General features: G+C 43.9%; 1 protein-coding gene and 1 pseudogene across 6 annotated transcripts in view; one reads left to right on the top strand and one right to left on the bottom strand.

Annotated features, from left to right (window-relative positions):
* The window catches only part of LOC309537083 (interferon-inducible GTPase 5-like), a gene marked incomplete at its 3' end in the record, with an annotated part of 128,394 nt that overhangs the window by 41,936 nt on the left and 59,858 nt on the right, over positions 1-26,600 (top strand). Inside the window, exon 1 of one of the 4 annotated variants that reach the window (XM_082231533.1) lies at positions 3,739-3,788. The exons of 2 other annotated variants lie outside the window; for them this stretch is intronic. Coding sequence is in view for 1 of the 2 variants with exons in the window: in XM_082231528.1 (XP_082087654.1) it covers positions 13,998-14,014 (17 nt within the window). Of the gene's footprint in view, positions 1-3,738; positions 3,789-13,417; positions 14,015-26,600 lie in introns of those variants that run through there. One more of the 4 variants, XM_082231528.1, reaches the window with a different exon arrangement.
* LOC309537189 (interferon-inducible GTPase 5 pseudogene) overlaps positions 19,273-26,600 on the bottom strand; it is a 41,477-nt pseudogene continuing 34,149 nt past the window's right edge. Inside the window, exons 2-3 of one of the 2 annotated variants that reach the window (XR_014224738.1) lie at positions 23,680-23,818; positions 19,273-21,522 (exon numbers count right to left, since the gene is read on the bottom strand). The product of XR_014224738.1 is annotated as an interferon-inducible GTPase 5 pseudogene (transcript). The remainder of the gene's footprint in view (positions 21,523-23,679; positions 23,819-26,600) is intronic. The other variant, XR_014224735.1, reaches the window with a different exon arrangement.

Raw genomic sequence — 26,600 nt, 5'->3', positions numbered from 1 at the left:
GTCAAATGCCATCTATACATCATTTTTAGCAAATTTTCCTTTAAAGCCATGCATCCTGTAAATCTCAAACCCTCCTTCCATAATATTTTCCACGCATCCAATTCAATGTTATGCCCAATATCAATTGCCCATTTTATCATTGATTCCTTTACTTCTTCGTCTTTTGTATACCATTCTAGCAATAAACTATACATTCTTGATAAAATTTTATCTTTACAGTCTATTAACTTGATTTGGAATTTCGATTTTTTATCATCGGACCCATTTCTCTTTTTATCTTCCTTTAATAAATCACTGATCTGATGGTATTGCAGCCACCCTGTTAACATCTTTTCAATTTGGTCATATGGTTTGAGCTTTATCCCTTGGGCTGTTTTCCTAGTAATATCCTCATATGTTACTCTTTCCCCTTCCATGTTTACTTTTGTTGTTGTCAGCACCTCAATTGGTGATATCCACCACGGTGTCTTTCTTTCCAGGAGGTTTTTATTCCGATCCCATACTTCATATAAAGATTTCCTAATCACATGGTTTAGAAAACCTTTATGTACCTTTACTTTGTTGTACCATAGGTATGAATGCCAACCATATCTATTGTCGTGGCCCTCTAGATCCAATAGGTCAGTGTTTTCTAAGGTCGGCCAGTCTTTTAACCACACCAAGCACGAAGCTTCATAATATAAAGTCAGGTCTGGTAAATCAAAACCTCCTCTCTCTTTCTTATCTACTAGTATCTTCATTTTTATCCTTGGCCTTTTCCCCTGCCAGACAAACTTCGCTAAGTTTTTTTGCCAATCCTTAAATTGTCTTATCCCTTTTACCACTGGTATTGCTTGAAATAAAAATAACAGTCTAGGTAGTATATTCATTTTTATCACAGAGATTCTGCCTAATAATGACAATTTTAGTCTACTCCATATATCCATATCTTTCTTAATTTCTTTCCATACCACCTCATAGTTGTCCTTGTACAGGTTTATATTTTTTGGTTGTCCTCCAAATTCCTAAATATTTTATTTTTTTAGCTATCGCGATTCCTGAATCTACTTGTAATTCTTCCATCTCTTCTTTCTTCAATTTTTTTGCTAGCATTTTCGTCTTGTTTTTGTTAAGTTTAAACCCTGATACCTTCCCAAACTCTTCCATTCTTTTTATTGCCTCTTTCACACTTTGTCTTGGTTCTTCCAACGTTAAGACTAGATCATCTGCGAAGGCTCTTAACTTAAATTCTTTTCGTCCCACCTTAATGCCTCTGACTTCTGATGATTCTCTTAGCTTCTTATTCAAGACCTCTAGGACTGTAATAAATAGCAAGGGAGACAAAGGGCATCCCTGCCTAGTACCTTTAGTTATCTCAAAGTTATCTGATATGTTGTTATTAATTATTAGCTTTGCTTTTTGGTCCGAATAAATCGTGTCAATACCTCTCAAAAAAATTTCACCAATTCCTAGTACTTTTAAGTTTTCTTTCATGAAATGCCAAGAAACATTATCGAACGCTTTTTCCGCTTCTATGAACAATAGTACTGCCTGTTTCTCATTTCTGACTTCAAGATATTCAATTATATTTATCATGTTTCTTACGTTGTCCCTTAGTTGCCTCCCCGGGAGAAAGCCTGTTTGGTCCTTGTGTAACACCTTATTTAACACCATTTTTAGTCTATTCGCTAGTATATCCACAAATAGCTTATAGTTGTTATTCAATAACGAAATTGGTCTGAAATTTTTTACATCTAATATATCCCCCTCTTTCTTTGGGATCAGTGTAATATAAGCTTCTTTCCAGGTGTTTGGCATCTTTCCTTCTCTTAAGACTTTATTCATTACTTCACTTAGAACAGGTGTCAGGTATTGTGATAGTGTTTTATAATACTTTGCTGAGATACCGTCCGGTCCTGGGGCCTTCCCTATTTTCATTCTTTTTATTGCCTTCGTGACCTCTTGTTCTGTTATCTCCTGGTTAAGCATTCTTTTTTCTTCTTCTGAGATTTGATGTAGTTCATGGTCATGGATATACTTTTCTATTCTCTTATTGTCTTCTTTATCTTTCCTATAAAGATCTCTATAGAATCTCTGAAATACTTTTCTAATTTCTTTTGGGTCCTCAATCATTTTATCCCCATCTTTTATTTTACAAATTGTGTTCTGTTTTTGTCTTGCTTTTATTTGCCAGGCCAAGAATCTCCCAACTTTGTTGGCCGACTCAAAAATTTTTTGTCTCATGGTTTTTATTTTCCATTCGATCTCCTGTCCCACCACCATGGAGAACTGAGACTGCAGCATTTTTATATTTCGTTTTATTATTTCATCTTTAGGTTTTGTTATTAGCTGTTTTTCGTTCTCCATGAGCTGGGACAGGATCTCTTCTTTCTTCTTCTCTCTCCCTCTTTTCTGGAAGCTGTTTTTTTGAATCAGGAAACCCCTTATCACCGCTTTGCTCACGTCCCAGACTGTTTCAATTGGTGTTTCTTTGTTTAGATTCCATTTAAAATAGTCTGTTATTGTCTCTTTTGCAGTTTCCACTACTCTCTGGTCATTAAATAAGCTCTCATTCATTCTCCATCTATGTGTAGAAGGGTCCTTTCCTTTTAAATCCATATATAGATCTGACAAGGTTTTTGGGAGGATTTCAATTCTAGTTACTCTTGGTGTTAGAATCTTAGAAACCCAGATCTGATCTATTCTGCTGAAGCTTTGGTTTGGTTCAGAGTGGAATGAAAATTGTCTTACTGTTGGGTTCCTTAATCTCCAGATGTCAATTACTCCCAATGTATTGGCCATATCAAAGAAGGCCTTCAGGAGTTTACCTTCATATGTATTTCGCCTCTTTGTTAATCTATCTAAGTCCGGTGCCACCACTCCATTAAAGTCTCCCAGTAGTATCAATTTCTGATCTAAATACTCCAACATTATTTCATTCAACTTTGTATAGAATTCAGCTTTCTTATCGTTTGGTGCATAGATCCCCACAATCAGCCATTTCCCCCCTTGAAACCCAATTTGTACATTCCTGGCATTCCTGGCCAGAGGGAGCTCCAAGCAGCCCGTTTGCCAGCGGGGATGCTGCCTTTTCTAGGAAGTGCCATAGGATCACCTGTGGAAGCATCCCATGGAACTATTCTTTCACCTCTGCTGTTGTTGCCTCTGTGCCAGTCTCAGCAGCACCTGAGTTTTTTGCAGCGTGGCATTGAAGAAAGAGGGCTGCTTAGAGCCCAGCCTTCCTACTACTGCAGTGTAGAATATTTGCAAAGGAAATATTCCTAGATTTTTCCTAGAAATTTCCTAGATTTTTTTTTTTAAAAAAAACCTTCTAGTTAATAAGTTGCATTCATTGGTGTGCTCTGAGCATGAGTAATGTTGGATAAAATCCTTAGGCTGGGATGTAAATGGCAAGCTGGGGGAACAGAGCAGCGCTATGAGGAGAATTCGGCTGATCAGGGCAGGTGACTTCCATGGTTGCACATCCAGACCAGCATGTGCAGTACATCAGATGCGCACTGGGCACAGACTTATTAATATAAGAATGCAATGACAACAAGGTTCTGCCTCCTGTCTGAAGTGCGTCAAGTTCTTTCTTCCAACCCGCTCTCTGCATAGACCTCTCCTGTTATTTGCATTAAAAAGATGGGGGTTGGGGCAGTGAAAGGATTTCATTAGCATGTGCAGAGATACTTTGTTCTGCTTAGGGAACCCTTTCAGCACTAACAGGAGAGAGTGTGAGCAGCTGAATAGAGAAGACAAACTATCCTATCCTCAAACGCCTGTTTGTCAAGGATCTCAAGGAGCAAGTAAGTCTTAACAGAGGTCCTTCAAAGTCTTTCCCTCCCAGCCTGCTTCCCTCTTGCTCAGCTGGCAGGCTTGTGATCCCAATGATGTTAGATCTCCTGCTGCTCTTGAGCTTTCCCCTAAGGTTAACCGCAGCACTGGGGGGAGAGGGATTATCATCAGAATCATGGGATGGAGAGGGAAAGTTTCAAACTGTGCTCTGCCTGCAAATCCTTTCTGTCCTGTTGAGTTGACTGGGGAGTATCTGAGAGTGTTTAAAAGGAGGCTAGACAGTAGAGGTTAACAGTTATCTGAAGCCCCTCACACTGTCCATCCCCCTTTGCCCATGAAACTAGGCAAACTATCTGGAACCTCCCCTTCTCCCACCTACAAGATGGTTGATCAGTGGAAAGGTACATTGTGAGCCTCATAAGACTAGGCAGGCGGACAAAAGCAGTCTGAGGGGTGCAAATGGCATGCTTCTGAAGCAAAGTTAGAAGACCTCCCTCTCTCTCTGCCGAGCAGTGGCAAGAGCCTGTGGGGTTCCTGGCATGCACCCAGGGTCTGTGGTCCTTTGGAGAACTGAGACACGGCAGGGGTGTCTTTTGTCATCACTTATTGGATGCTGTTGAGCTTCCTGAATAATCTAGCTAAGGATGCTGAAAGGGTTCGAAAGAAAGCCCTAGGACTGGAAGAGTGTGAGGCAGAGCATCTCAGGGCCAAGTAGAACTGGCACAAGACATGATGCAACCCAAGGTGGGGTAACAGGAGCTGCTGCTGCTGCTGCTATGGCAAGTCTTCCCACTTTGGCACCCCTTTTCTTACCCATTTTGGCTGGTTCTATTTTTTTTTTTTTTTATAAAATTTTTATTGGGTTTTCACATTTTATATAGACAAAAACAAGAACACAAAAAACAGATAAACACATAAACAAAGAAAAAAAAGAAAGAAAACAACAGCAAACATATATACTTTCCCGCAAATATTATTTCCTAACCCTGGTCATTGACTTCCCCCTACCCCCTCCCTTGCATCCCCATTTCCAAATTTATGTCAGCAAATTGGCATTTCCCTATCCTAATATTAGTCCTTTTATAAAAGCAAACAAAATTAATTTTTTCTAAGTTGGACCTCAATTCCCTTCCATCGATTTCCCATTTTGTCTTGAATAATGATCTTTTTAACCAAATCCCATAATCATGAGTGTTGTTAAAACTTAATTTTTCCCTCCCTCCCATCCCCGGTTTGCGTCCCTTCCCAAAGCATGTCCAAAATAACAGTTCTTAGCCCGGGTTCCTCACGTCCGAGGCCCTCCAGTCTCTTTCAGTCCCTCTCCGCCGGTCTTGTTGGTAACCCTTTATGTCAGTCGTCACATCTCGAAAGAGTTCTTTCACCATCAATCCAAAGTCTCTTCCCATATTTGCAAACAGCTGCTGAAGAGTTTCCACAAGGCATGAATCTTGAAGGTAATCAAAGTCAGAGTCTATGTGGAGGCCCCAATTATATTTCTTTATTTTAAATTCCTTAATTTCATAGACTCCCAGGGCCTCCACTTTCGTCTTCTGGATCTTTCGTGGATTTATAGTAGATTTACTCCAATAGTCTCCTTGTTTGTATTCCGCAGGCGTCAGCTTCTGCTCAGTATTTTCCCACATCACTTCTTCTCTTTCTTGTTTTGTCTTCTCCTCTGCTTTTGTTATCATTTCTGGTTCAGCTGTGGATTCTTTCTCATTGAGGTCCTCTTTACATTCAGCAGGACTACTTGTTTCAGAAGTCAAGGTCATCAATTGTTCACTCATAGCCGTAGTCTGCTCTTGTAAGATTCCAACCAAATAAAACATCCTTTCGATTTCTCCCAGTATCTTTCCATCCACAGCCATTGTAATTCCACAGAATTCCCTCTAGAGGGAATCTGGTTACTTAATATTCTTTTCCCCAACAGTCCTCTGTCTTGTTATTGTTTCTTTATTTCCAACAATTTTAGATCAATTGTAACTCTTTTTAATCCAGAGGTAACTTAGGTAGCAATTTTCCACTATTAACAGTCCGTTTGACAGCTTTGACAGCTGTCAAACTCTGCACTTCTTAAACCAGCTCCAAAGCAGGACGCTCCCGGGCCCGGGAGGGGGGGTTGTTTACATCAGAACATAAAACATCCAACACTTCTCTCTCCTGCTCGAAATTTCCAAATCTTGGAAGTTACTGTCTTTTTTAAAACTCACCCTTTACAGGGTAGGCACTCCAGCTTAGTTCTTTTTTCGTTGCTCTAGATCGTCTGCAAGGTAGGGGGTGCGGACTTCCTTTTAGCGCATCCCCCGATCGTCTCAAATTCAGTGGATAAATTTCTTAAAAGCCAAGTCCAAATTACTCACGGGTTGTTTTTTCAGCCGAATTTCAAGGAAGGAAGTCAGCGCTCTCCGGTCATGGCTCGCGGCTTCGCTCAGCAGAGGTAGCGATGGACTCTCAGTGCCGCGCCACCCCCCGTATCCCCTCCGCAGCCTTTAAAAAGGCTCTTCGCGAATCAGGGGGGGCGTTTAAGGCACCCGCCGAGTCTTCAGTCTGCAGGCATTCCGCGCCTGCGGTTTTAAGGGTCCCCGTGTCGCCGGCACGGCAAAGACCCGTCCCCTGCTGAGCCGATTCCCTCCGGAGCTCGGAGGGAATCCGCCATTCCCAGATCGCGTCAACCCCGGAAGTCCATTTTGGCTGGTTCTAGAGACAATGGAGCAGACCCTATAGCTGATTTGCCTTACCACAATACGACACAATCAAGCTTTTTAAAAAAGCAACAATTTTTGTAAAGTCCTTTGGAGACAAGCATGCCAGACAGGTACACCACTGCTCCCCATTTCCTGTATGGAACCAAATACTCTTATGAATTGAATTGACCAGGTTTAATCGATGAACCCTTAGAGATTCATTAAATATGTCGTGTCCACAGTGAATGCTATTTTTAACTGATACTTTTAAAATATACTCCAATGTAAACTAGAAAAATTTGTCATATTGCTATCGAAACCTTTCTGTGTAACTTCTACCCAGACAGGCCGTTAAGAAAGAGAATTCTTTGATTTTGATGTAGTTTTATTAGATGTTGCAAAAATTATTTTGTTAGATGATAGTAGACAATAATAAAAATTACTGTAGAAGTTGAAGTGTAGGTATTTTGGGAATATAGCTTTTTCCTTTCTGAGGCTGCAGATTTTGTGGAATGTAATCTTGCTTTTCTTCGATAATGGAGAAAGCTTAGAAAAAACGCTCTCTGCAAAGAAAAAAAATGGAAATAAATATCCATTCCTTTGAATCCATTCTCTCTTTCATTTGACCCATATAATATTTTGCTTCCTGCCCAATTCTAGCCTTGCTAATTCAGGCAATTATAATTTAGTTAAGATTTAGTCAAGGTTTCTCAGCTTTAACAATATTTTAGATTTGTAATGGTAACATATTATGATTTCCCCTCTGAATAAAGCAAAAGTGTCACAGTGCCCGCTCTCCTCTCCCCCTTTTACTTTCAAAATGCTTTGCTGACACTAATGCAACAGCCCCTCTATTCTCCCTTGCTTTGCGGAAGAGGGTCATCTCTCAAAGTGAGACATTCTGGGTTAGGTGGCCAGAGAGAGTTGCCTGCACACACGTTTCCACAGGTGCTAGAAATTGTTTTAAAACATAGTTAAAAGTTTGAGGTTAATAAAGAAAGGATTGGAACCACTTCAAACTTTTTGTTATCACATTCTTTCAGACAACAACAAAATACCCCAAACTATTGTAATCGGTCTTAATGGCGTTTGATATCCTTAATGGTTTGATATCCTTACTACCTGTCTCGCTGCCCAGCAGTCTCCTTGCCTGAGCTGAAAGAACCTCTCAGAGGGAGGCTGAAGACTCGTATACTGCTGGTTTTGGGGGACTTCAGCATCCATGCCAAGGTGACCAGCTCTGGGGTGGTTTAGGACCTCATAGCTGCCATGACAACCATGGGGCTGTCCCAACATGTCAACAGCCCAACCCATGTGGCAAGCTGCTCTCTGGACCTTTTTTTCTTAACTGGGCAGGAACAGCGTGATCTTTCCCCCTCTGCAGAGGTGGGGGACCTAATAGGATGGTCGGCCCTCAGAGATGGCTCTGGGGGATTTCCCATCATGCCTTAGTACCCAATCAGATACGTGATAGGTACGTTGGGTCATTTATGTTATCATCTGGCACTCATCAATTCTACCCAAGCCTCTTGTTTTCTGTATAGGACTAGATTTAGAAAGTATTTATGTGTGTGCTATGTATTACGAGCTTGTATTAATAAACTTTCATGCTGAATTTTCCTTGGTTTGAGAAGTGCTTCTTCATCTTTCCAGCCAAACCTGAAACCAAGGACTGGCGATACCAACCCATGCTCTCCAAAAGGAGCTGGCTCCACAAACAGTGGTGGAGCTAGGTGCTCTGGCTCCTGGGGTAGGGCTAGCCGCCCATGGGGCAGGGCAAGCATCCCAGGGGGGTGCCGAGAGGCCTTGCGTCCCATGGCTTCCCTTTCCCCCATCCATTCATATCTCAGCTCCCAACAGCCTCCTCTGCAACCCCCATCACCCTAGAGTCTTCACCCAAAAGACTCACCACCCCAGTGGCCTTCCAAGACAAGCATGGAGAGGAGATGAGATGAGGAGAGACAGAGAGGGGCCTTTTCCAGACTGCTCTAGGGAGCCCAGCTGTCTTGCTCCCCTTAACCCTTACGTGGCCGCACCGCTCAGAGATTCCTGCCCTGGGGGAAATTGCGCAAGGCACCAGGAGGGATCCAGATCCCACCATGAGATCCCACTAGATTCAGGATATGACTTGGCAATGCTTGGCTAGGCTCCCATGCTGGGAAAGGGGCATACATAGGGGCCAACTCCTAGGGGCCCAGCTCCCATGGGGGGGGTGATGACGTATTGGATGGGTGGCGTGATCTGCCCCTGTCCACAAAGTGTGGCAGTGGGTGCTAAAGCGTGTTAATGCAACATGACTACTTTTGCGACACCTGCCTTCCTATCATTATTCAATCGGGAGGCAAGCTGAGTAAACAGAGGAGCTCTTATTTCAATCTTGGCCCATGAAGGGGTCCAATTTGGCCTGTGATCACGACATTTTCTAAACCACGTCTACCTGCCAAACAGCTGCCATCAGCTGATGGGCAGGTACATAGCGTTCGATTCTAGGTTCCAGGTGTTGGCTAAGACAGCAGGGAATGGGTGCAGGCAGTGAAAGCAGCAGGATTTAATCTCACAATTATCAGCTGTTAAATCCTGTTCTGTATGGCTGTTAGTACCAAATGAAACCAAAGAAGTGCCATGGTCAGATCACTTCCTGGTGCAACTGGACTTCTCCGCGACCCTTCCCCTCTGCAGGGAGGTGGGACCAATTCGGATGGTCCGCCCCCGCCACTTAATGGATCCAAATGGTTTCCAGAGAGTGGTAGGGGATGCTTTATCCCATGTTGATGGCCTTTCAGCTGATTCCCTGGTGGCCCGCTGGAATGCGGAGTTAACCAGGGCTATCGACTGTCTGGCTCCGAAGCGCCCTCTCCGATTGCATGGAGCCCGGACAGCCCCGTGGTTTTCTTCGGAGCTGAGGGCGATGAAACAATTGCTGAGACGGCTAGAGCGTCGGTGGCAGAAAACTCACTCCGAATCTGACCGGACACAGGTTAGAGCTCAACGTCGAGCCTACCAAGTGGCGATAGCGACGGCGAAGAAGACTTTCTTCACCGCCTCTATTGCATCTGCAGAAAATAGTAGCAGGAGACTCTTTCAGGTGGTCCGCAATTTAACGGAACCACCTTTACCACCGGGGCCTTGTAAAGACCCCAAGATCTCCTGCAACAATTTTGCAAAGTTTTTTGCAGATAAAATCACTCATATTCGGAAGGAGCTAGACACCACCGTGGGAGCAGGGCTGGGGCGGGACAGTGCTAGAGCCCTGTCTGGTCAAGTTGCATGGAATCAATTTCAATCCGTTACCCCCGAGGATGTGGACAGGCTGCTTGGACGAGTGAAACCAACCACCTGTCTCCTTGATCCTTGCCCATCCTGGCTTATAAAAGCTAGCCGGGAAGAGCTGGGTGATGGGCTCTGTGGGGTGGTGAATGCTTCCCTCTGTGAGGGAACATTCCCAGATCCGCTGAAAGAGGCGGTCATTAAACCGCTTCTTAAAAAACCATATTTAGACCCGGCCAGTATGGCCAACTATCGCCCAGTCTCAAATCTTCCATTCTTGGGCAAGGTGATTGAGCGTGTGGTTGCTGAACAACTCCAGGCACGCCTGGAGGATGCGGACCATTTGGATCCCTTTCAATCAGGGTTCAGGCCTCATCATGGGACTGAAACTGCCTTGGTCGCACTGGTTGATGATCTCCGGCGAGCTAGGGACAAAGGTGAGAGTTGTTTCCTAGTTCTGCTGGATCTCTCAGCGGCCTTTGATACAATTGACCATAACATCCTTCTGGACCGTCTAGAGGGGTTGGGAGCTGGGGGCACTGTTATACAGTGGTTTCGCTCCTTTCTCCTGGGCCGTGTTCAGAAAGTGGTGGTGGGGGATGAGTGTTCAGACCCTTGGGCCCTCACTTGTGGGGTGCCTCAGGGTTCCGTCCTCTCCCCCATGCTTTTTAACATGTATATAAAGCAACTGGGAGAGATCATCAGGGGGTTTGGACTGGGTGTCCATCAATATGCAGATGATACCCAGCTCTACCTTTCTTTCAAATCAGAACCAGTGAAGGCGGTGAAGGTCCTGTGTGAGTGCCTGGAGGCGGTTGGAGGATGGATGGCGGCTAATGGATTGAAGTTGAATCCTGACAAGACAGAAGTACTGTTTTTGGGGGACAGGGGGCGGGCTGGTGTGGAGGACTCCCTGGTCTTGAATGGGGTAACTGTGCCCCTGAAGGACCAGGTGCGTAGCCTGGGAGTCATTTTGGACTCACAGCTGTCCATGGAGGTGCAGGTCAATTCTGTATCCAGGGCAGCTGTCTACCAACTCCACCTGGTACGCAGGCTGAGACCCTACCTGCCCGCTGACTGTCTGGCCAGAGTGGTGCATGCTCTAGTTATCTCCCGCTTGGACTACTGCAATGCGCTCTACGTGGGGCTACCTTTAAAGGTGACTCGGAAACTACAGCTAATCCAGAATGCGGCAGCTAGACTGGTGACTGGGGGCGGCCGCCGAGACCACATAACACCGGTCTTGAAAGACCTACATTGGCTCCCAGTACGTTTCCGAGCACAATTCAAAGTGCTGGTGTTGACCTTTAAAGCCCTAAATGGCTTTGGCCCAGTATACCTGAAGGAGCGTCTCCACCCCCATCGTTCTGCCCGGACACTGAGGTCCAGCGCCGAGGGCCTTCTGGCGGTTCCCTCATTGCGAGAAGCAAAGCTACAGGGAACCAGGCAGAGGGCCTTTTCGGTGGTGGCGCCCGCCCTGTGGAATGCCCTCCCATCGGATGTCAAGGTGATGGACAACTACCTGACATTCAGAAGACATCTTAAGGCGGCCCTATTCAGGGAAGCTTTTACTGTATGATATTTTAGTGTTTTTTGGTTTCTGTGGAAGCCGCCCAGAGTGGCTGGGGAAACCCAGCCAGATGGGCGGGGTACAAATAATAAATTATTATTATTATTATTATTATTATTATTATTATTATTATTACCTGCTCACACAGAGCCCCATTTTTTTGCAGATGCTGGCTGCCAGAGGGAAAACACAGTTGTCGTTGCTGCTGCTGCTGCTGTTTTTAAACATCCTATGGATTCAATATTAAGTTATATGGCTAATGGTGTTTGAGTTTTATTTTACAACCTGATCAGCAGGACCTTTTATTGCCCATCTAAAGACTGCTGAATCTCCCTTTGAATGAAAAGACAAGTAGTTTGCATTCTAAAAATCTCTTTTATTCATCAAAATCGTCCCGGGAAATAGTGTTTAGTTTTCTGGATTCATCAGTGTCACAAACTCTCAGATTTTTCCACCTACAGCTGGTTCACTGCTTTGGACAGAATTGGCTGCACCAAACTAGTCTTCCTGTGCGTGCTTAGCTTCTGCTAGTCTGGCTGGAGAGATTTCCGTTTGTTTTTATTCTCCAAATGGTTTACAATGAAGAGGAAACAGAGCCACCCAGTTTAGGTTTCGCTTTCTCAGAAATCAGCCATTTGAGCAGAGCTGTGTGCTGGCAAGCAGCCAGGAATTGCGTGTCAAGACCCTGCAGCCACCCTTTCATTGAGAAATAACTCAAACAAGGACACGGATATTAGGTTAATGTTACTGGGCAAAATTTTGGCCACAACTTTATTGGTTACAGAATGTGAGCGATATTGGCTTAGGCATCGAATGGTCCCGACTATATCTGACTCCTGCCCAATATGCAGGAGGTCCGGTAAGGGTAAACCCCCGGAAGGGGAAGCCCTGTTGAGCTCCCCCTGGTGTTCCTGTCGGGGTCGTGTCATGGCCCTAGCCATGACCCGGGCTTTGGACAAGATCAACACCCCTGGATTCCTTTAATGGAATACCCTTAAGGTTGTAGGGGCAGGTGATGGGCACACCTCCCCTCCCCCATCACAAGGTCAAACAATGTCTAACTATAGCACCCTGCTTGTGGTTAACGCTTAGCTGGAATGAAATATTCAACGCAGCAATAGAGAAATTAAAATAATTATTTATTTGTCAGACAAATAAATGAGAGACACAGTGGTATATGGTTACCAATGCTCTGCTCTTCCAGCCCTGATGGCCAGTGCTTATATTCCCTCAGCCCAGTCCCCTTGCTCCTCCTTTGGCTGTCTCTGTCCAATCAGCCTGGTTGAAATTCCTATTGGCTGTTTGCTAGAACCAATCATAAAAGATACACCCATTTCCTATTACCTTTTATGGGAGACAAAGAGCTATATTTCCTTCTATCTATAAATGACAAACAAGTAGCCATATATCTTACATTTACCACGACCAGGCACCTTAATTATTAGATTATCTTTGGCCCTGCTGCCCTATTCACTGCAAAACAGATTGGCTAATTGTTCTAATTTTATCTTAAACAGAGATCTTGGGTTCACCTTCTCACACACCATCAATGAAATAAGAATCTAACATAAGAATCTAACATTTCTTACTTTCTAAATCCCTTGCATAATTACATTTAAGCCAATATATTTCATACACAACATATATAGATTTCTAGAAGGAAAAGGCCTTTTCAAAGAGAAGGAATTTAATAAAAACAGTAGTTTCCAGAATCAACTTCAGAGAGAAGCCTCTTCGGTTTTCCCAGGCAGCTGCTGTTCTCATTAGCTCTTGCCCTTTTTTAACCTTATGAAGATGTGGCTCAAGTCTTCTGTTAAACAATAAAACTTCTTAATTGTGTCTTTGCAGCTTGATTATATTCTGTAATTTGTATGGTCAGTGTGACCTTTTGCTCCTAGCCTGTAATTTTTACAACCCTGAGGCACTCGTCTCCTGCTAATGCTAATACAATTCAGAGGGGCCCTGTTTAGGAAAACATCTGCCAAAGCACCCAGGCAGCTGCCTTATGTCTGGCATGAGAGAATGAGAGATACAAACATTTACAAATATATTTCTAAGCTCATTTTAAAATGCAGAACTTCATCAGATGAATAGGTTGCTGCCATGAGTGTCTATTTAGCATTGTTTGGAAACGTATTTACTTTTTTTCTGTATTGTTTTTAACAGCTTTTCAGCTGTGTTCATTGCATATTGTACACTGCCTTTTGGGGAAGATAATAATAATAATTATAATCATAATAAATAGAAGTCCTGATGAATTTTCATGAGAACTTTTAAAAAAAGGAAATAGCCAGCTGATATGGAGATGGGAAGAGCTGAACTTAAGTATTGGAAAAATGAGAAACTGAGAGAAACTGAAAATAATAAATATGCCCACTTCCCGCAGATCTCCCGCTATGCTGAAGGAAATACTTGCTGCCATTCCCCCTTCTACACAAATGTTAATGGGGCAGGAGTCCCTGTCCTCTTTTTCATCTCATCTCCCCCTCATCTCCTCTAAAATCTACTCTGGAAAGTTGCTCCGAGCTGGGAAGGGAAGGTGTGCAAGTCATTTGCTTGGGTGAGGAGAAAACATGATGCAGACAGTGATGTTGAAGCTGGAAGCTCCTCATATCCTTCAGAAGAGGGATATTGACAAGCTGGAATGTGTACAGAGGAGGGCGACCAATCAAAGCTTTGGAAACCAAGCCTTATGAGGGATGGTTGAAGGAGCCGGGTAAGTTTAGCCTGGAAAAGAGGAGATTGAGAGGAGATACGATAGCCATCTTCAAATATCTCAAGGGTTGTCACATGGAAGAGGGAATAAGCTTGTTTTCTTCTGCTCCAGAGGGTAGGGCCTCAAATGGCTTCAAATTACAAGACTGAACACGAGGAAGAAATAGTTTATTTTAAAGAAAAGTTCTAACATTCTGCAGGCGGCAGATCAGCTATAGAGCCCACATGACACGCTGGCTTTGCAAATCAGGCAGGCAGGAAGGACACCAGACTCTCTTCAGAGTGATCCTAGACTGACAGCAAAGCCTGTGTCTTATCTGACACCCTCAGCCTTAGGGGGACATAATGCAGGGGGGCACCAGGCACGGCTACCTTCAAGGGTTTCTCCAGCTTCATGCAGAGAGACTTGCCTTCCCTTCCCCCAGCTCGTCCTCCAGCTTCCTTCAGTCTTGGGATCTGGAGCTCTTCGCCACCCCCACCCTCCGACTCCCTCTCAGTGCAGACCAGGCAGGCAGGTAGCAGCTGCACCTGCAAAGCCATCTGAGAAGTGTCTGCAGTGGGAATTTCTTGTCCCACACTCTCAGTGCCAGCAGTGGCAATTTTAATCTGAAATCTTTTGATGTACTGTATTGCAGTAAGAGTTCAGAAATGGCTGGCGCTAATAAAGTTCCCTATGGCAGAATGCCCCTATCACTACAAGTCTTTTGGACTCTGAGATATGATCAAAAAATAATAAACCAGTGCAATCATGTACTGCTCAGCAACAGAGCATTTATAATAAATTATATTATCAGCTCTGTTGCTGATTATTTATTTATCCTGCTTAATCTTAGAAAGGGGAAGGGAGCTGCGGCTTTTTGTTTTCTTGGAGCAGAAATTACATCCTGTTTCCAAGTTTTCCTCTCCCCCACCCTTGACCAGTACACAGCTCTGCTCAAACAGGTGATTTCTGAGAAAAGGAAACCTAAATGAGTCTCCCTAGTTCCTCCTCCTTGTAAATAATTTCTTGGACTGTGCTGGGTCATGACAGAGAGCAAAAGGAAGCAGAAATTTCTCCAGCCTGAAAGCAGAGGAGGAGAATGCAAAGGAAGTTTTCCCCAACAGTCAAAAGAACAAATTTCCTGGAGTCTTTGTATCATGTAATCCCATTTCTCCTGAGTTTTGATGCAGTATGATCCCCACATGGCTGGCTCCAAAGGGCAGAAAAAACTGAAGCATATGGGGTGGTGTGGGGTCAAAACAGGAGCCCTATGCCTAGGATACCACAGTTATGGCTTCCCCCAAAGAATTCTAGGTAGTTAGTTAAAGGTGCTGAGAGTTGTTAGGAGGCCCCTATTCCCTTCACAGAAGTACAATTCTCAAAAGTGATTTAGCAGCCTCTTTAATCAGAAGTGCCTGGGCACCATTTTTGCGTGCAGAGCAGAGCCGCGATGGGTGAAAGAGGGAGAGGAGCTGGGGAGCACGAGAATAACTTGTGCACAGTTATAGGAGCCAGCTCCCAGGGGCCGAGATATGGAAATATTGTATTGGAGGGGGGCTGCTCCACATCTTGTAATCTATGAGGTGAGGCAGGGCTTATCTGCCTCCCCCCATATTTTAAGTTGCCCCCCCAGCACACAGTCCTGTTACCTCTGCTGCTTGGCTCCCTCTCCCTCTCCAAGCCCAGCAGGAGTCGTGTTCCTGCTACTTTCTCGCAAGGGCAAAGCCCATCAACTTTTTTGGGAGGGGGCGCCCCGCAAATACGATATTTGCAGGGGAAACACATGTAGACTCCTAACTCTGTGGTTAAAGTGGTTATCAGAGGCTGTCACAGGGGGAGGGGCCTGTGTAAACCCCATGAGACCCCCCAGCGTGCCCCTCCCCAGCATTTTCTCCCTAGGGGTGGGGGGATACAAACAGCTCCTCCTATTCTGCAAGAGGCCACTGCACTGGCATTAGCTCTCTCCCAGTGTTTTGCATTGCTTGCTTTCACGAATGTAATTCAGCATCAAACTCTGCCCCCAGCATGGCAACTCCAAATTTCCAGAGCTTGTTTCCGTGAGCTCATTACGGAGGTAGACACCATGTTTTCTTCCCTCTTGTCCGGCTGTATACTTGAGCTGACTACTTTCACTGACTACTCCAGGAGATTCAGGTTTGAGAGACTCCCTTCCATGGCAGCCAATTCCTAGGGGATGTTTCATATACAGTGGTACCTCGGGTTGAAGGGTTAATCTTCATATTTTCTGCACATAGTGAGTTTCTGCCCTAAACTTACTTCTGCAAAATTGTGGTCAAGCCAACTAGCTGAAACTGCTGCTGTTAACGAAAAACCTACCAGACAGGCTGAGAGGCCATTTCCTGCCTTGCGCTTCCTGCTTCAGTAATGCAAGATAAAAAAAGACACGTACAAGGGGCTGCTTAGCCAGCAGAAAGGCACACAGGGGTAAGAGGAGGAAGTGCTTAGCCAGCAGTGCTTAGCCTGCAATATAGATATGCCCTAAAAGGGAATAAGTGAAAACTTGCCAGCTGATTGGGGAAGTTTGGGGAGGTTTGGGAGGTGGGTGAATGCTCTCAAGTATAAGAAAGTTTGCTGATGTGTATTACTTTGCAGCCAGATTTCAGAAGTTATTCTGCTGGCTGTCTCTGTGCACAGATTAAACCCTTTTCTCCAAAGAAGAAACTTTCCTGGTGTTATTTTACTCTTTCTTTGATCCTGGGGACGCGGGCAAAACGATTCCCTGGCGAAATAAGGCTTCAGGGTTAAGTATTTAATTCGTTCCGGAGGTCTGTTCTTAACCTGAAACTGTTCTTAACCTGAAACACCACTTTAACTAATGGGGCCTCGTGCTGCTGCCGTGCCGCTGGAGCCCGATTTCTGTTCTTACCCTGAAGCAAAGTTCTTAACCCGAGGTACTATTTCTGGCTTAGCGGGGGATGTAACCTGAAGCGTATGTAACCTGAAGCGTATGTAACCCGAGGTGCCACTGTATGTTGGAAGGTGCCCAGGCTGGCTGGCGCAACCCAGTCAGATGGACAGGGTACAAATAATATTTTGTTTTTAAAGATGGAATAGTGAGTAAGATGGGTTGGCTGGCCTGATCTGGTGTGATCTAGGATTGCCTCAACATAATCTGACCCAATCCTATGTTGATACAAATTGGCCCAGTCCAATTCATTAATTGGATTGGGCTGGATCTGGTGCACAGCCCAAGTGAAACGTGTTCTTAAATAAACTGAATTTTTTCTAGCAACACTTGGCTCTAGAGCCCCTGCTGCCATATTGTCCCAAGTCTCTTTCTCAGATGCCATAATTCTCCTCATGAAGTTCCGTTCTCAGCGCCACAGAAGCTTCAACACGGAACATAAGTCCCTTGCACTTCGCTCTCAGCTGTTCAGAAAGCCAAAGCAGTGTTGTAAATCAGATGGTGTTGGGCAGACTCTGAGAAGCTTGTGCTCAGACCCACCCATGAAAATATCAAATAAGTATGGAGGAAAGTAAACCCACTTAACTTCCTCCACAAAGATCCCCAGGATTTAGGTAGGCTCAACCCAATTTGTAGGGTCTCCTATGCCTGCAAATTTCACCCACTTTGGCCAAAAGGGGATTATTTGATTCCTCATTATAATGAATGGGGACACAGAGCTTTATTTGGTTAGAGTCGTCTGGAACCCAAAACACAGATATAAGCAGAGAGAGTACAGAGTAATTCATGCACATATACTTGGTCACACCTAGTGAGTTGGAATGTGTTTGTCAGGAGTGCGTGCAGGAGCCTGGCCCTGTGACTGGTAGGGCTTTTCAGGATTGGAGCCTTCCTGAGTTTGGCCTGGAAGGGCAAGGCGCTGCCGCACAGGGGAGGCTTGGCAGAAGACTCGTAGCACCTAGTGGCATGGGTCAGGAGTGGTATATAAGACCAGCATTTCCTTCTGCCTCTTTGCCACAGCAACACGCTACCCACCTAGCTGTGCTTCAGTTTCCGGACTCCTGGTTTCCTGACTCCTGGACTGCTGATTCCTGCTTCCCGTCCTCTACCCCTGTCCCCACGTACCAAGCCAGGACTCCGACTGCCTGTAACCCGGACCGTGACAGTGTTTTGCTATTTGCCAATAAAAACTATATTACTTTGTCTGTTTATTTGTGTTGGCAGCCAGTGGGGGAACATTTCAACCTCCAAGGCTGTAAGGCTGTAAGGCTTTACAGAAAAGTTGCATTCTGAGGAGGGCTAAACTCATTCCACAAATAATAGCTGGTTGCTGACTCCCAGCTTGATGCATAGCCAATGCATAGCCATCTCTTAGTGCAGCTGCTAGTAGCTGTCAGTGCAGCCACCTCCAACACCTGGAAAAACTTGGATTTTTATCTCAGCAGCTGCTAAAATCACACATGGACTATAACAATCTCAAAAACAATTGGTTAGTGTTTGGAATGAACAAGTACAATGTGCACTGAATTACTTTGAAAAACATCTGAACTACATGTGGAAGTAGTTCCCATAATTGCTGGGCAAACTAAACATGAATTAAGTTGATATTGGGGCAAAATGAAGAATGATTTCTGGCTCATCTTCAAGTTCATTGTCACTTTCTAAATGCTTTAGAGTGTTTCTACAATTATTATTTTTTGCAAAGGATAATTTGGATGAACTTGAAGTGAACTGAACATAAACAGAACTGGTTTGTTTCATAAAGGGATGAACATGAATGGGAATTAGTTCTTTTACAGACATGTTGAACTTGAACTAGTTCTAAGCTCTGATATAGACAGAGACCTGATTTCAAGTCTTGTTTCTTCTGATGGTGTCGTCTCTGGTTTCTTTGTTTTCTCAAAAACCAAGAAACAAAAAAAGGAAAATAAAAAGCACATATCCCTCAAAAACAAAACAAAAACATAGAAAGAATAAAAAGCACCGATCTGGAGTTATTTATGGCAGGAGGACACCCAAAACTCCCTCTACTCCAACTATGTTGAAGATGAACCACTCTTTCTCTGTTTTATAGCATCCTAAAATACAAGGAAATTTGTGGGTATGTGTATGCTTATTTCCAGAGAAAAAACCCTCCCCAAAGGCTTCAGCTTCCCCTACCCACCCAGCTGGTGAAGTAAAGATTAATCATTACAACAAGGAGGCTGAGAGAAAACAGGCTTGTGGTTCAGGTTAGGACAATTAAATCTGGACTGTTGCCTACAGCTTTCCCATGCCTGAATTAAGTGATTTTTTACAACTCAAATTAGAACAGTTGGGGAAATAATTGCAGTAGGGAGGATTCAGAAAAAACCATTTCTTATAATTTTAATATTTATAATTTTATTGAGATTATTAAAGTCAATAAGGGAAAAGGAGAGAATAGCAATCAAAGGAGGAAGAGAATACTTTAAAACATTTTTAAAAGCAGAAATAACAAAATAACCACAAAATATACTAAAGGCTACAAAATTATATAGTACATTTTTGCATGGATAAGCATGTCTCGCAGGATCCCACCCAAGACGATATCTGTGTTAGATCTTGTTTAATTTCAACTGCTTCAGATTTTGATATCTCCTCATTAAGATCAGTAACTTTTTGATCCAGGGCTGTAATTTTAAGATTCACCTTTGCTAAATTATCCTTCAGACATTAATTCTGCATCACAATTAACTTAAGCCTATCAGCAATAAAACTCTCTGAAGCCATTTCTCTTCTCTTCTTTTCTCCATTCTTTATGTTTTGCTGCTGCAAATTTGCTGCATGTTGGAGGGGGAGACATCCATCGTTTTAACACTGACAGGTAGGAGATAAGAAACCTCTAAACTGGATAAAAATTGTCCAGGCAGGCTACTGATTAAGCGTTGTTATAATAGGGCTGCCATATGTCTGGGATTCGTCCGTTGGAAGTAGTGTCCAAGCAGAATTCTTGAAAATTGGTAAAAATGTTTGTGAAATGTCAGAAGTGTTGATTTTTGGGGGGTGAATCTCCTTAAAAATAGCTCAAAAACCTTTTTTGTTTTGGGGAGATTTTGCCAAAAAAAAGCTCATCAACCTTGCCCTCCTCATCTCTATAACTTTGCCCCCCCCCCAAAAAAAGCGAAAAGCTCAAAAACTTTTGTGTCTGGATTTTCACTTTTTGAAATATGGCAACCCTATGAGTGCTGAGCTGAAGAGTAATAAAGGGAGCATGCTAGGAGTCGAACTTGTGAAGAAAGCAATAGGTTGATGCTGTCGTAGAAAGATGAGATTATGCATGTTATACCTGGATGTCTCTTCCCAGGTAGATGTATTGGCTGTTTACTTGCGTCTCTTGGGCTCAGCAGCCTTTGCCAGAACTTTCTCTGCATCTTTCACAGCGTTTTCCAGGAAATTCTTCAGCAAGTAGAATGTGGTAGCAAAAGAACTGCCCCCACCATAGAGAGACCCCAACACAGGTATGAAATCCAGAACCAGCTCTACCACTGTGATTGTTCCCCATATTGCTGACCTCTTCAAGATATCCATGACGAATTCTGCCGTGATCTTACCGGTGCTTGGGGTATGTTCAATAGCAGATTTCAACTCCTCAACAGGTTTCCCCACACGATTTGCTATTATATTGAGGGAACCTTCATCCAAGCCAAAAACTTTGCAGATCTCCTTCATTGTCGAAACCAGAATACCAATGTCACAACCAAATGAGATCAATGGGCCAGAAAGCAATCCAACGCCACAACTCACCAGGGCTTTTTTCCATATCAGGCGCTCCATTGCAGCCTTTTTCTTTTTAATGCTATCTTTTGTTAAAATCGGAAGACACATAATTAAAACATCTCTCTTGATTTCATCCTGTTCCTTTTCAATGGTCTCTTGAAGCAGGGGGAAATCATACTTGCTCAAATCCCACCTTGATATTAGAAAGACCCTTGGAGAAGACACACCTAACGCCTTCAAATTATCATAGCTATCTTTCCGTACAGCGTCAAGAGTCGTCTTCTCAGCTTGCATCATCTCATGGGTGTCCTCCACATCGATGCCTTTTGACCGCCTGTAGTTTTCTATATCGATATCCACTTTGCTTCGCACATAGTAGAATTTCTTCTTATTTTTCTGGATCTCAAGAGCCAATTTGGTGTCATTCTCAGTGAAGCGTCCTGAGGAGACGATGATGAAAAAATCATAATCGTTGAAATTGACCTTTGTTAGGTATTCCTTTGCACTAAATTTAGCTGTTCCAATTCCTGGTAGATCCCAAATTTTGAAGTTGGGGAATGTGGGGTGTGTATATTCTTGTGACACCATTGTTGTTTCTGTCACCCCAATCTCAGCTGCACCCTCTCCATGATCTTTCATTCCTCGCAGGGCATTGACAAAAGATGATTTCCCGGCACCAGATATTCCTGTGATGGCAATTGCCAATGTGATGTTATTTAATAAATTTGACTGCTCTTGAGCTTCAGCTGAAACAGCTTCAAATGGTTTTTTCTCCACAGCAGCCTTCACTTCAGCAAGGTCTTTTTTTAAGGTTTCTATTGTTACGGCAGGATCCATGGCAATGATCCCTTGTGGCTCAGTTTATCTGAGAAGGAGAAGAAAACTCCAATAGTTAAATGATAGCCTTCAACACACTTTTATGGACATATTTACAATCTATGGTTTATGGGGGGAAATCAATTTACATCGGACATATCTCTAAGACCAGTGGGTTGTTTGAGCAGCAGTCGGTAGTATTTCAATAAAGTGAAGAATTGTCCCTGTTGTCAATCTCTCAGAAATCTATATGTGCATGCATTCACACTTAACCCTTAAAACATGTTTATGTGGGTGTGGATCTTTTTTGAACTCAAATTATTCATTACTCTAGAGATGTGTCTAAAGGAAGCATTTACACCCCACTAAAGATTCCCTTTTTTGGATAAAACTTTGGATAAAATGCTTCATAAATAAATAGGTCAATGTGTTGTGCATGTCCCTAGTACATTCTGGCCAAGTCTTGCCCTGTCACTTTTACAAGAGTCACCAGTAAAAAGAAGAATATTTTTAGAAATGTCATCAAGGGGAAGGTAAAAAAAAGGGAGCCAGAGGGTCAACATAAGTGATGCAGAAACAGCCCAGAAATATTCTTAAAGGTCATTAATACTGGGGAAAATATCCACATTGGATTCTTGTCAACTAACTTTTATTCAGCGATGACTCAATGAAATTAATAACCATGCATAAGGTCCATTAATTTTAATAGATTTACTCTGGGTAAATTATCTTGTCCTGAAAGCTATATAAATATAATGAATAAATAAATGAAATACAGCTAAAGGAAGAAAAGAGCATAAAGTCCTTTTTAGAATTAAAGACATCCGAGGACCTAACTGCATGATACTTAAGTGTGGAGTGTTAACAGTGGAGTTTTGTTTGTTCGTCTGTCTGTCTCTCTGTCTTAATTGATATGGGGAGGCGATTTTGCAGCAGGACTAAGGTGCATGGAGAAGGGAAGTTTCATATTTCGTACCACAGTCATGGAAGGATACGGAAAGCCCCGAGAGGGCGACTCGGGAAAGTCGTAGAAACATAGTACTGTAGAGTTGGAAGGGACCCTGGGGATCATCTAGTCTGTTACGGAAAAATCTGGGTGCGGGGTTACTCTGCCACCCAGCTCGTCGGACTAAGTCCGCGGGTCCCTGCGGAAGAAAATGAGCTCAGCCGGACGCAGGAGCAAACTGGAGAAGATCCAAGTTTATTGCGCAACAGGTTCAAGGCGAGATTGAACAGCTAGAAAGGGGTGACATGAACTTTTGAAATTTCCCTCCATATCCCAGAATACAGTGCAAAATACATCCCAGTTACATCATGAATACATTAGGGAGAGGTTGGGTTACACAGATTACATCACGAATGCATTAGGAAGAGGTTGGGTTACACCGGATTAACATATGGAGGAGGGAGGGGGAAATATGCAGAGCTGGAGATATGGAGGAGGGAGGGGGAATATGCAGAGCTGGAGATATGCGCAGATAAGCACATCCTGAGAAGACAATGGTCCATGTATGCATAGTCTGTCACCTGGCATCGCCCGGAGGAAGGGCTTGGCAGAGCGATTTGACCGGATTAGGGTCTTGACACCTTGCTTGAGGGATTATGGAGGACAGGGGAGGTGTCATGGGGTCCTAGAGAAATTGAGCAAATTGGCACGTTGATTTTCTATGAATTTTATAGATTTTAGTCCCTTTTGACATTGACAATTGGAAATAAATGGATATATTGTAGCGAAGAAGGAGGTGAAGAAGACATACCCCCCCTTCCGTATCAAGTCCAACCCCCTGCAATGCAGGAATATGCAGCTGGTCCATACAGGGATCGAACCTGCAACCTTGGAGTTATCAGCACCACGGTCTAACCCACTGAGCTATCCAGGCTCATCGGGCAGCACCAACCCAGAACCGAAAAAACCTCCAGCACCTTCTGCCCTGCCTTGAACCCTTACCATGCAGTTTCTCTAATCAGAAGTAGCTCACAGATACCATTTTTACACGTCAGCAAGTGCTGGGGCACAGCTGTGGTCCTGCTGCTTTCTTTCAGGAATAATACCCATCAAAGGGGGGGGTGCTGTCCAGAGGGATATATTGAATTAACACGCGAAAGGGAGATGGGTTGCATTGCCTTCAGAGTCTCCTTTAACGCAAAGAAGCTCAAAAAGAAACGGAAATCATTATAGACCCAGGAGAAAAGTTCAACTCCTTACCTGCTGCTGAACCAATTTTTTGCAGCCAAGCTCAGTCCTCTTCTCGGAGGTTTTGCTTCGAGGTTTCTCGCGCTTTTCTCCGTCCTGCTCTCTCCCTCTCTTTCCCTTTTATACCCTCTCCCTCCCGATCTTCACACCACTAAAAGCAAAAAAGAAAGCGAAGGTAACCAGCGAGGATGAGATAAGATCCCAACAAATAGCCGAAGCCGCATTCCTGGCCAGAGTCCAAGCAGCCCGTTTGCCAGCGGGGATGCTGCCTTTTCTGGGAAGTCCCAAAGGATCATCTGTGGAAGCACCCCATGGAAGTAATCCTTTACTGTTGTTGCCTCTGTGCCAGTCTCAGCAGCATCTGAGTTGTGGGCACTTAAGCAGCGGGGCATTGATGGAAGAGGACTACCCAGAACCTGGCCTTCCTACTACTGCAGTGTAGAATACTTGCAAAGGACCATACAAATTTCCAGGGTTTGTTTGTTTTTTTAAAAAAACCTTCTAGTTAATAAGTTGCATTCATTGGTGTGCTCTGAGCATCAGTAATGTTGGATAAAATCCTTTGGCTGGGGTGTAAATGGCAAGCTGGGGGAGCAGAGCAGTGCTATGATGAGAATTCAGCTGATCAGGGCAGTGGCGTCCCTGGTTGCACAACCAGACGTGCATCTGCAGTACATCAGATGCGCATTGGGCACAGACTTATTAATATAAGAATGCAATGACAACAAGGTTCTGCCTCATGTCTGAAGTGTGTCAAGTTCTTTCTTCCAATCCTCTCTCTGTATAGACCTCTCCTGTTATTTGCATTAAAAAGATGGGGTGGGTGGGGGTTGGCAGTGAAAGGACTTTATTAGCATCTGCAGAGATACTTTGTTCTGCTTAGGAAGCCCTTTCAGCACTAACTTCTCTACTGAGGGCCTCCTGCACATCATTGATCACGTGACCCATTTGCACTGCAGAAAATTCTGAGAATGGAAAAGCATCATAAGGGATGTTATATTGGTTCACATCCTCAGACCTGTCAGGTTTCACTGTCAAGGTCCATGAACTGGGAATGTCCATAAACTCACAGATAGACTGTGCCTTGTTGTAGCTGTGCACTGAAGATCAGCAGTGTTGGCCGTGTATCACCGGTTTTGATCTTTGATCAGTTTGAGCAGAACTGTGTTGCCTGGCAGGCATGGGGAGAGGAAAACTTGTAAACAGGATGCAGTTTCTGCTCCAAGATTTTTACCCATCTACCATGGCCACATTCTCACACTCTCCCCACCTGGCATTTTAGAAGGCCTCATCTAAAACCATGTATCAGTTTGAGACCACCCCATCCTCTCTGATCTTACACAGCTACACCACTGCTTGTACGTGTGGCAAACAGAGAATGGCAACGAGGCAATGAGCCTCCATTGGTCTGTCATCTGAAGGAAATGCACTGTGCTAAAGTTCTCCTGAGCTTTTTACCAAGTAGCAATGAGGCAAACATGGAATTGGACCTAGGACACAGACTCACTTGAGATTGTGGTGAGCCTCAGGCCTGGAAAGGGTGGAGGCTATAGAAAACCACAAGACTATTTATTACCTGCAGCAACAACAGACACCTGAGTTTTCAAAGTGGCCACAGCAATTTCTTTCAAAGGGTATAGACTGACGGAGGAGAGAGGCTGACAAAGGGGGAGGGGGGAGTTGAATTGCAAGGACATTCTCTCACTTTTTAAACCTCAAGACTCTGTGCTCCAGGACTGAAAAGATGTGTAAAAGATCACGATTGCCTCAAAATATGCAACTGATATTTAATTAGTTTGTTGTGTGATATTATGTAGGAAGGCTAAAATGTGTCTGACAGTATGTTCTTTCCACAAAGGGGGGACCCAATTATTGTGTGTACTGTAATTGTTTTTATGTTCAATGTTATTGCTTACATCAGTGGAGGAGTCTCATGCATTCTGAGCCTTCTAATAGATCAGGCTATTGCGTAATCCAGTATTTAGATTAGATCATGTTCCACCTGGCTCACTCTGCCCATTTTAAAATGTGCTAAAACTCATTTGTTTTTGTTCTCCAAATGGTTTACAATGAAGAGGAAACAGAGCCACCCAGTTTAGGTTTCGCTTTCTCAGAAATCAGCCATTTGAGCAGAGCTGTGTGCTGGGAAGCAGCCAGGAATTATCAGCAACGGGACATTTAGTCCTAAATACATTGCTGTGCCAATCTATTGTTTGTGAATCATAACACATTGGTTTAATCAGAGGTCAGCAAACTTTTTCAGCAGAGGCCAGTCCACTGTCCCTCAGACCTTGTGGGGGACCAGACTATATTATTATTTTTTTTTGGGGGGGGGGAGAATTCCTATGCCCCACGAATAACCCAGAGATGCATTTTAAATAAAAGGACACATTCTACTCATGTAAAAACCCGCTGATTCCCAGACCGTCTGTGGGCCAGATTTAGAAGGTGATTGGGCTGGATCCGGCCCCCGGGCCTTAGTTTGCCTACCCATGGTTTAATGCATCTCCCTCCTCATCCCCATGAAGTTCCACACATAGCTCCCTTCCCAGACTTGGATCTTGGCTTTAGAGGAATCTGGAAGGTCCCAGTCAGAACCAAATCACATTTCAAGTTGCTTTGTCACATTGTTGTTGTTGTTGTTCAGACCCATGTAAATGTTGAAACAGTAGACTCCTGCTGGATCCGTCCAACCAGATGCCTGTGGGAAACTGGAAAGCAGGACCTAAGCACAAAAATATTTTCCCCTCCGGTGGTCTCCAGCAACTGGTGTTCAGATGCAGTATATCCATTGTGGCTGGAAGCTACCGCTTGCCAACAAATGTTGATGCACACCAATGCACTTTCGTCTCAAAATCCACATCTTTAAAAGAGGTTTTGCCCAGTGTATTTTTGCATATTATTTCAGAACACCTGCGCCACAACCAGCTGGG

Source organism: Podarcis vaucheri (assembly GCF_965113315.1).
Source record: "Podarcis vaucheri genome assembly, chromosome: 7".
In the NCBI taxonomy this organism is placed as follows: domain Eukaryota; kingdom Metazoa; phylum Chordata; class Lepidosauria; order Squamata; family Lacertidae; genus Podarcis; species Podarcis vaucheri.
This window is presented reverse-complemented; position numbering and strand designations above follow the sequence as displayed.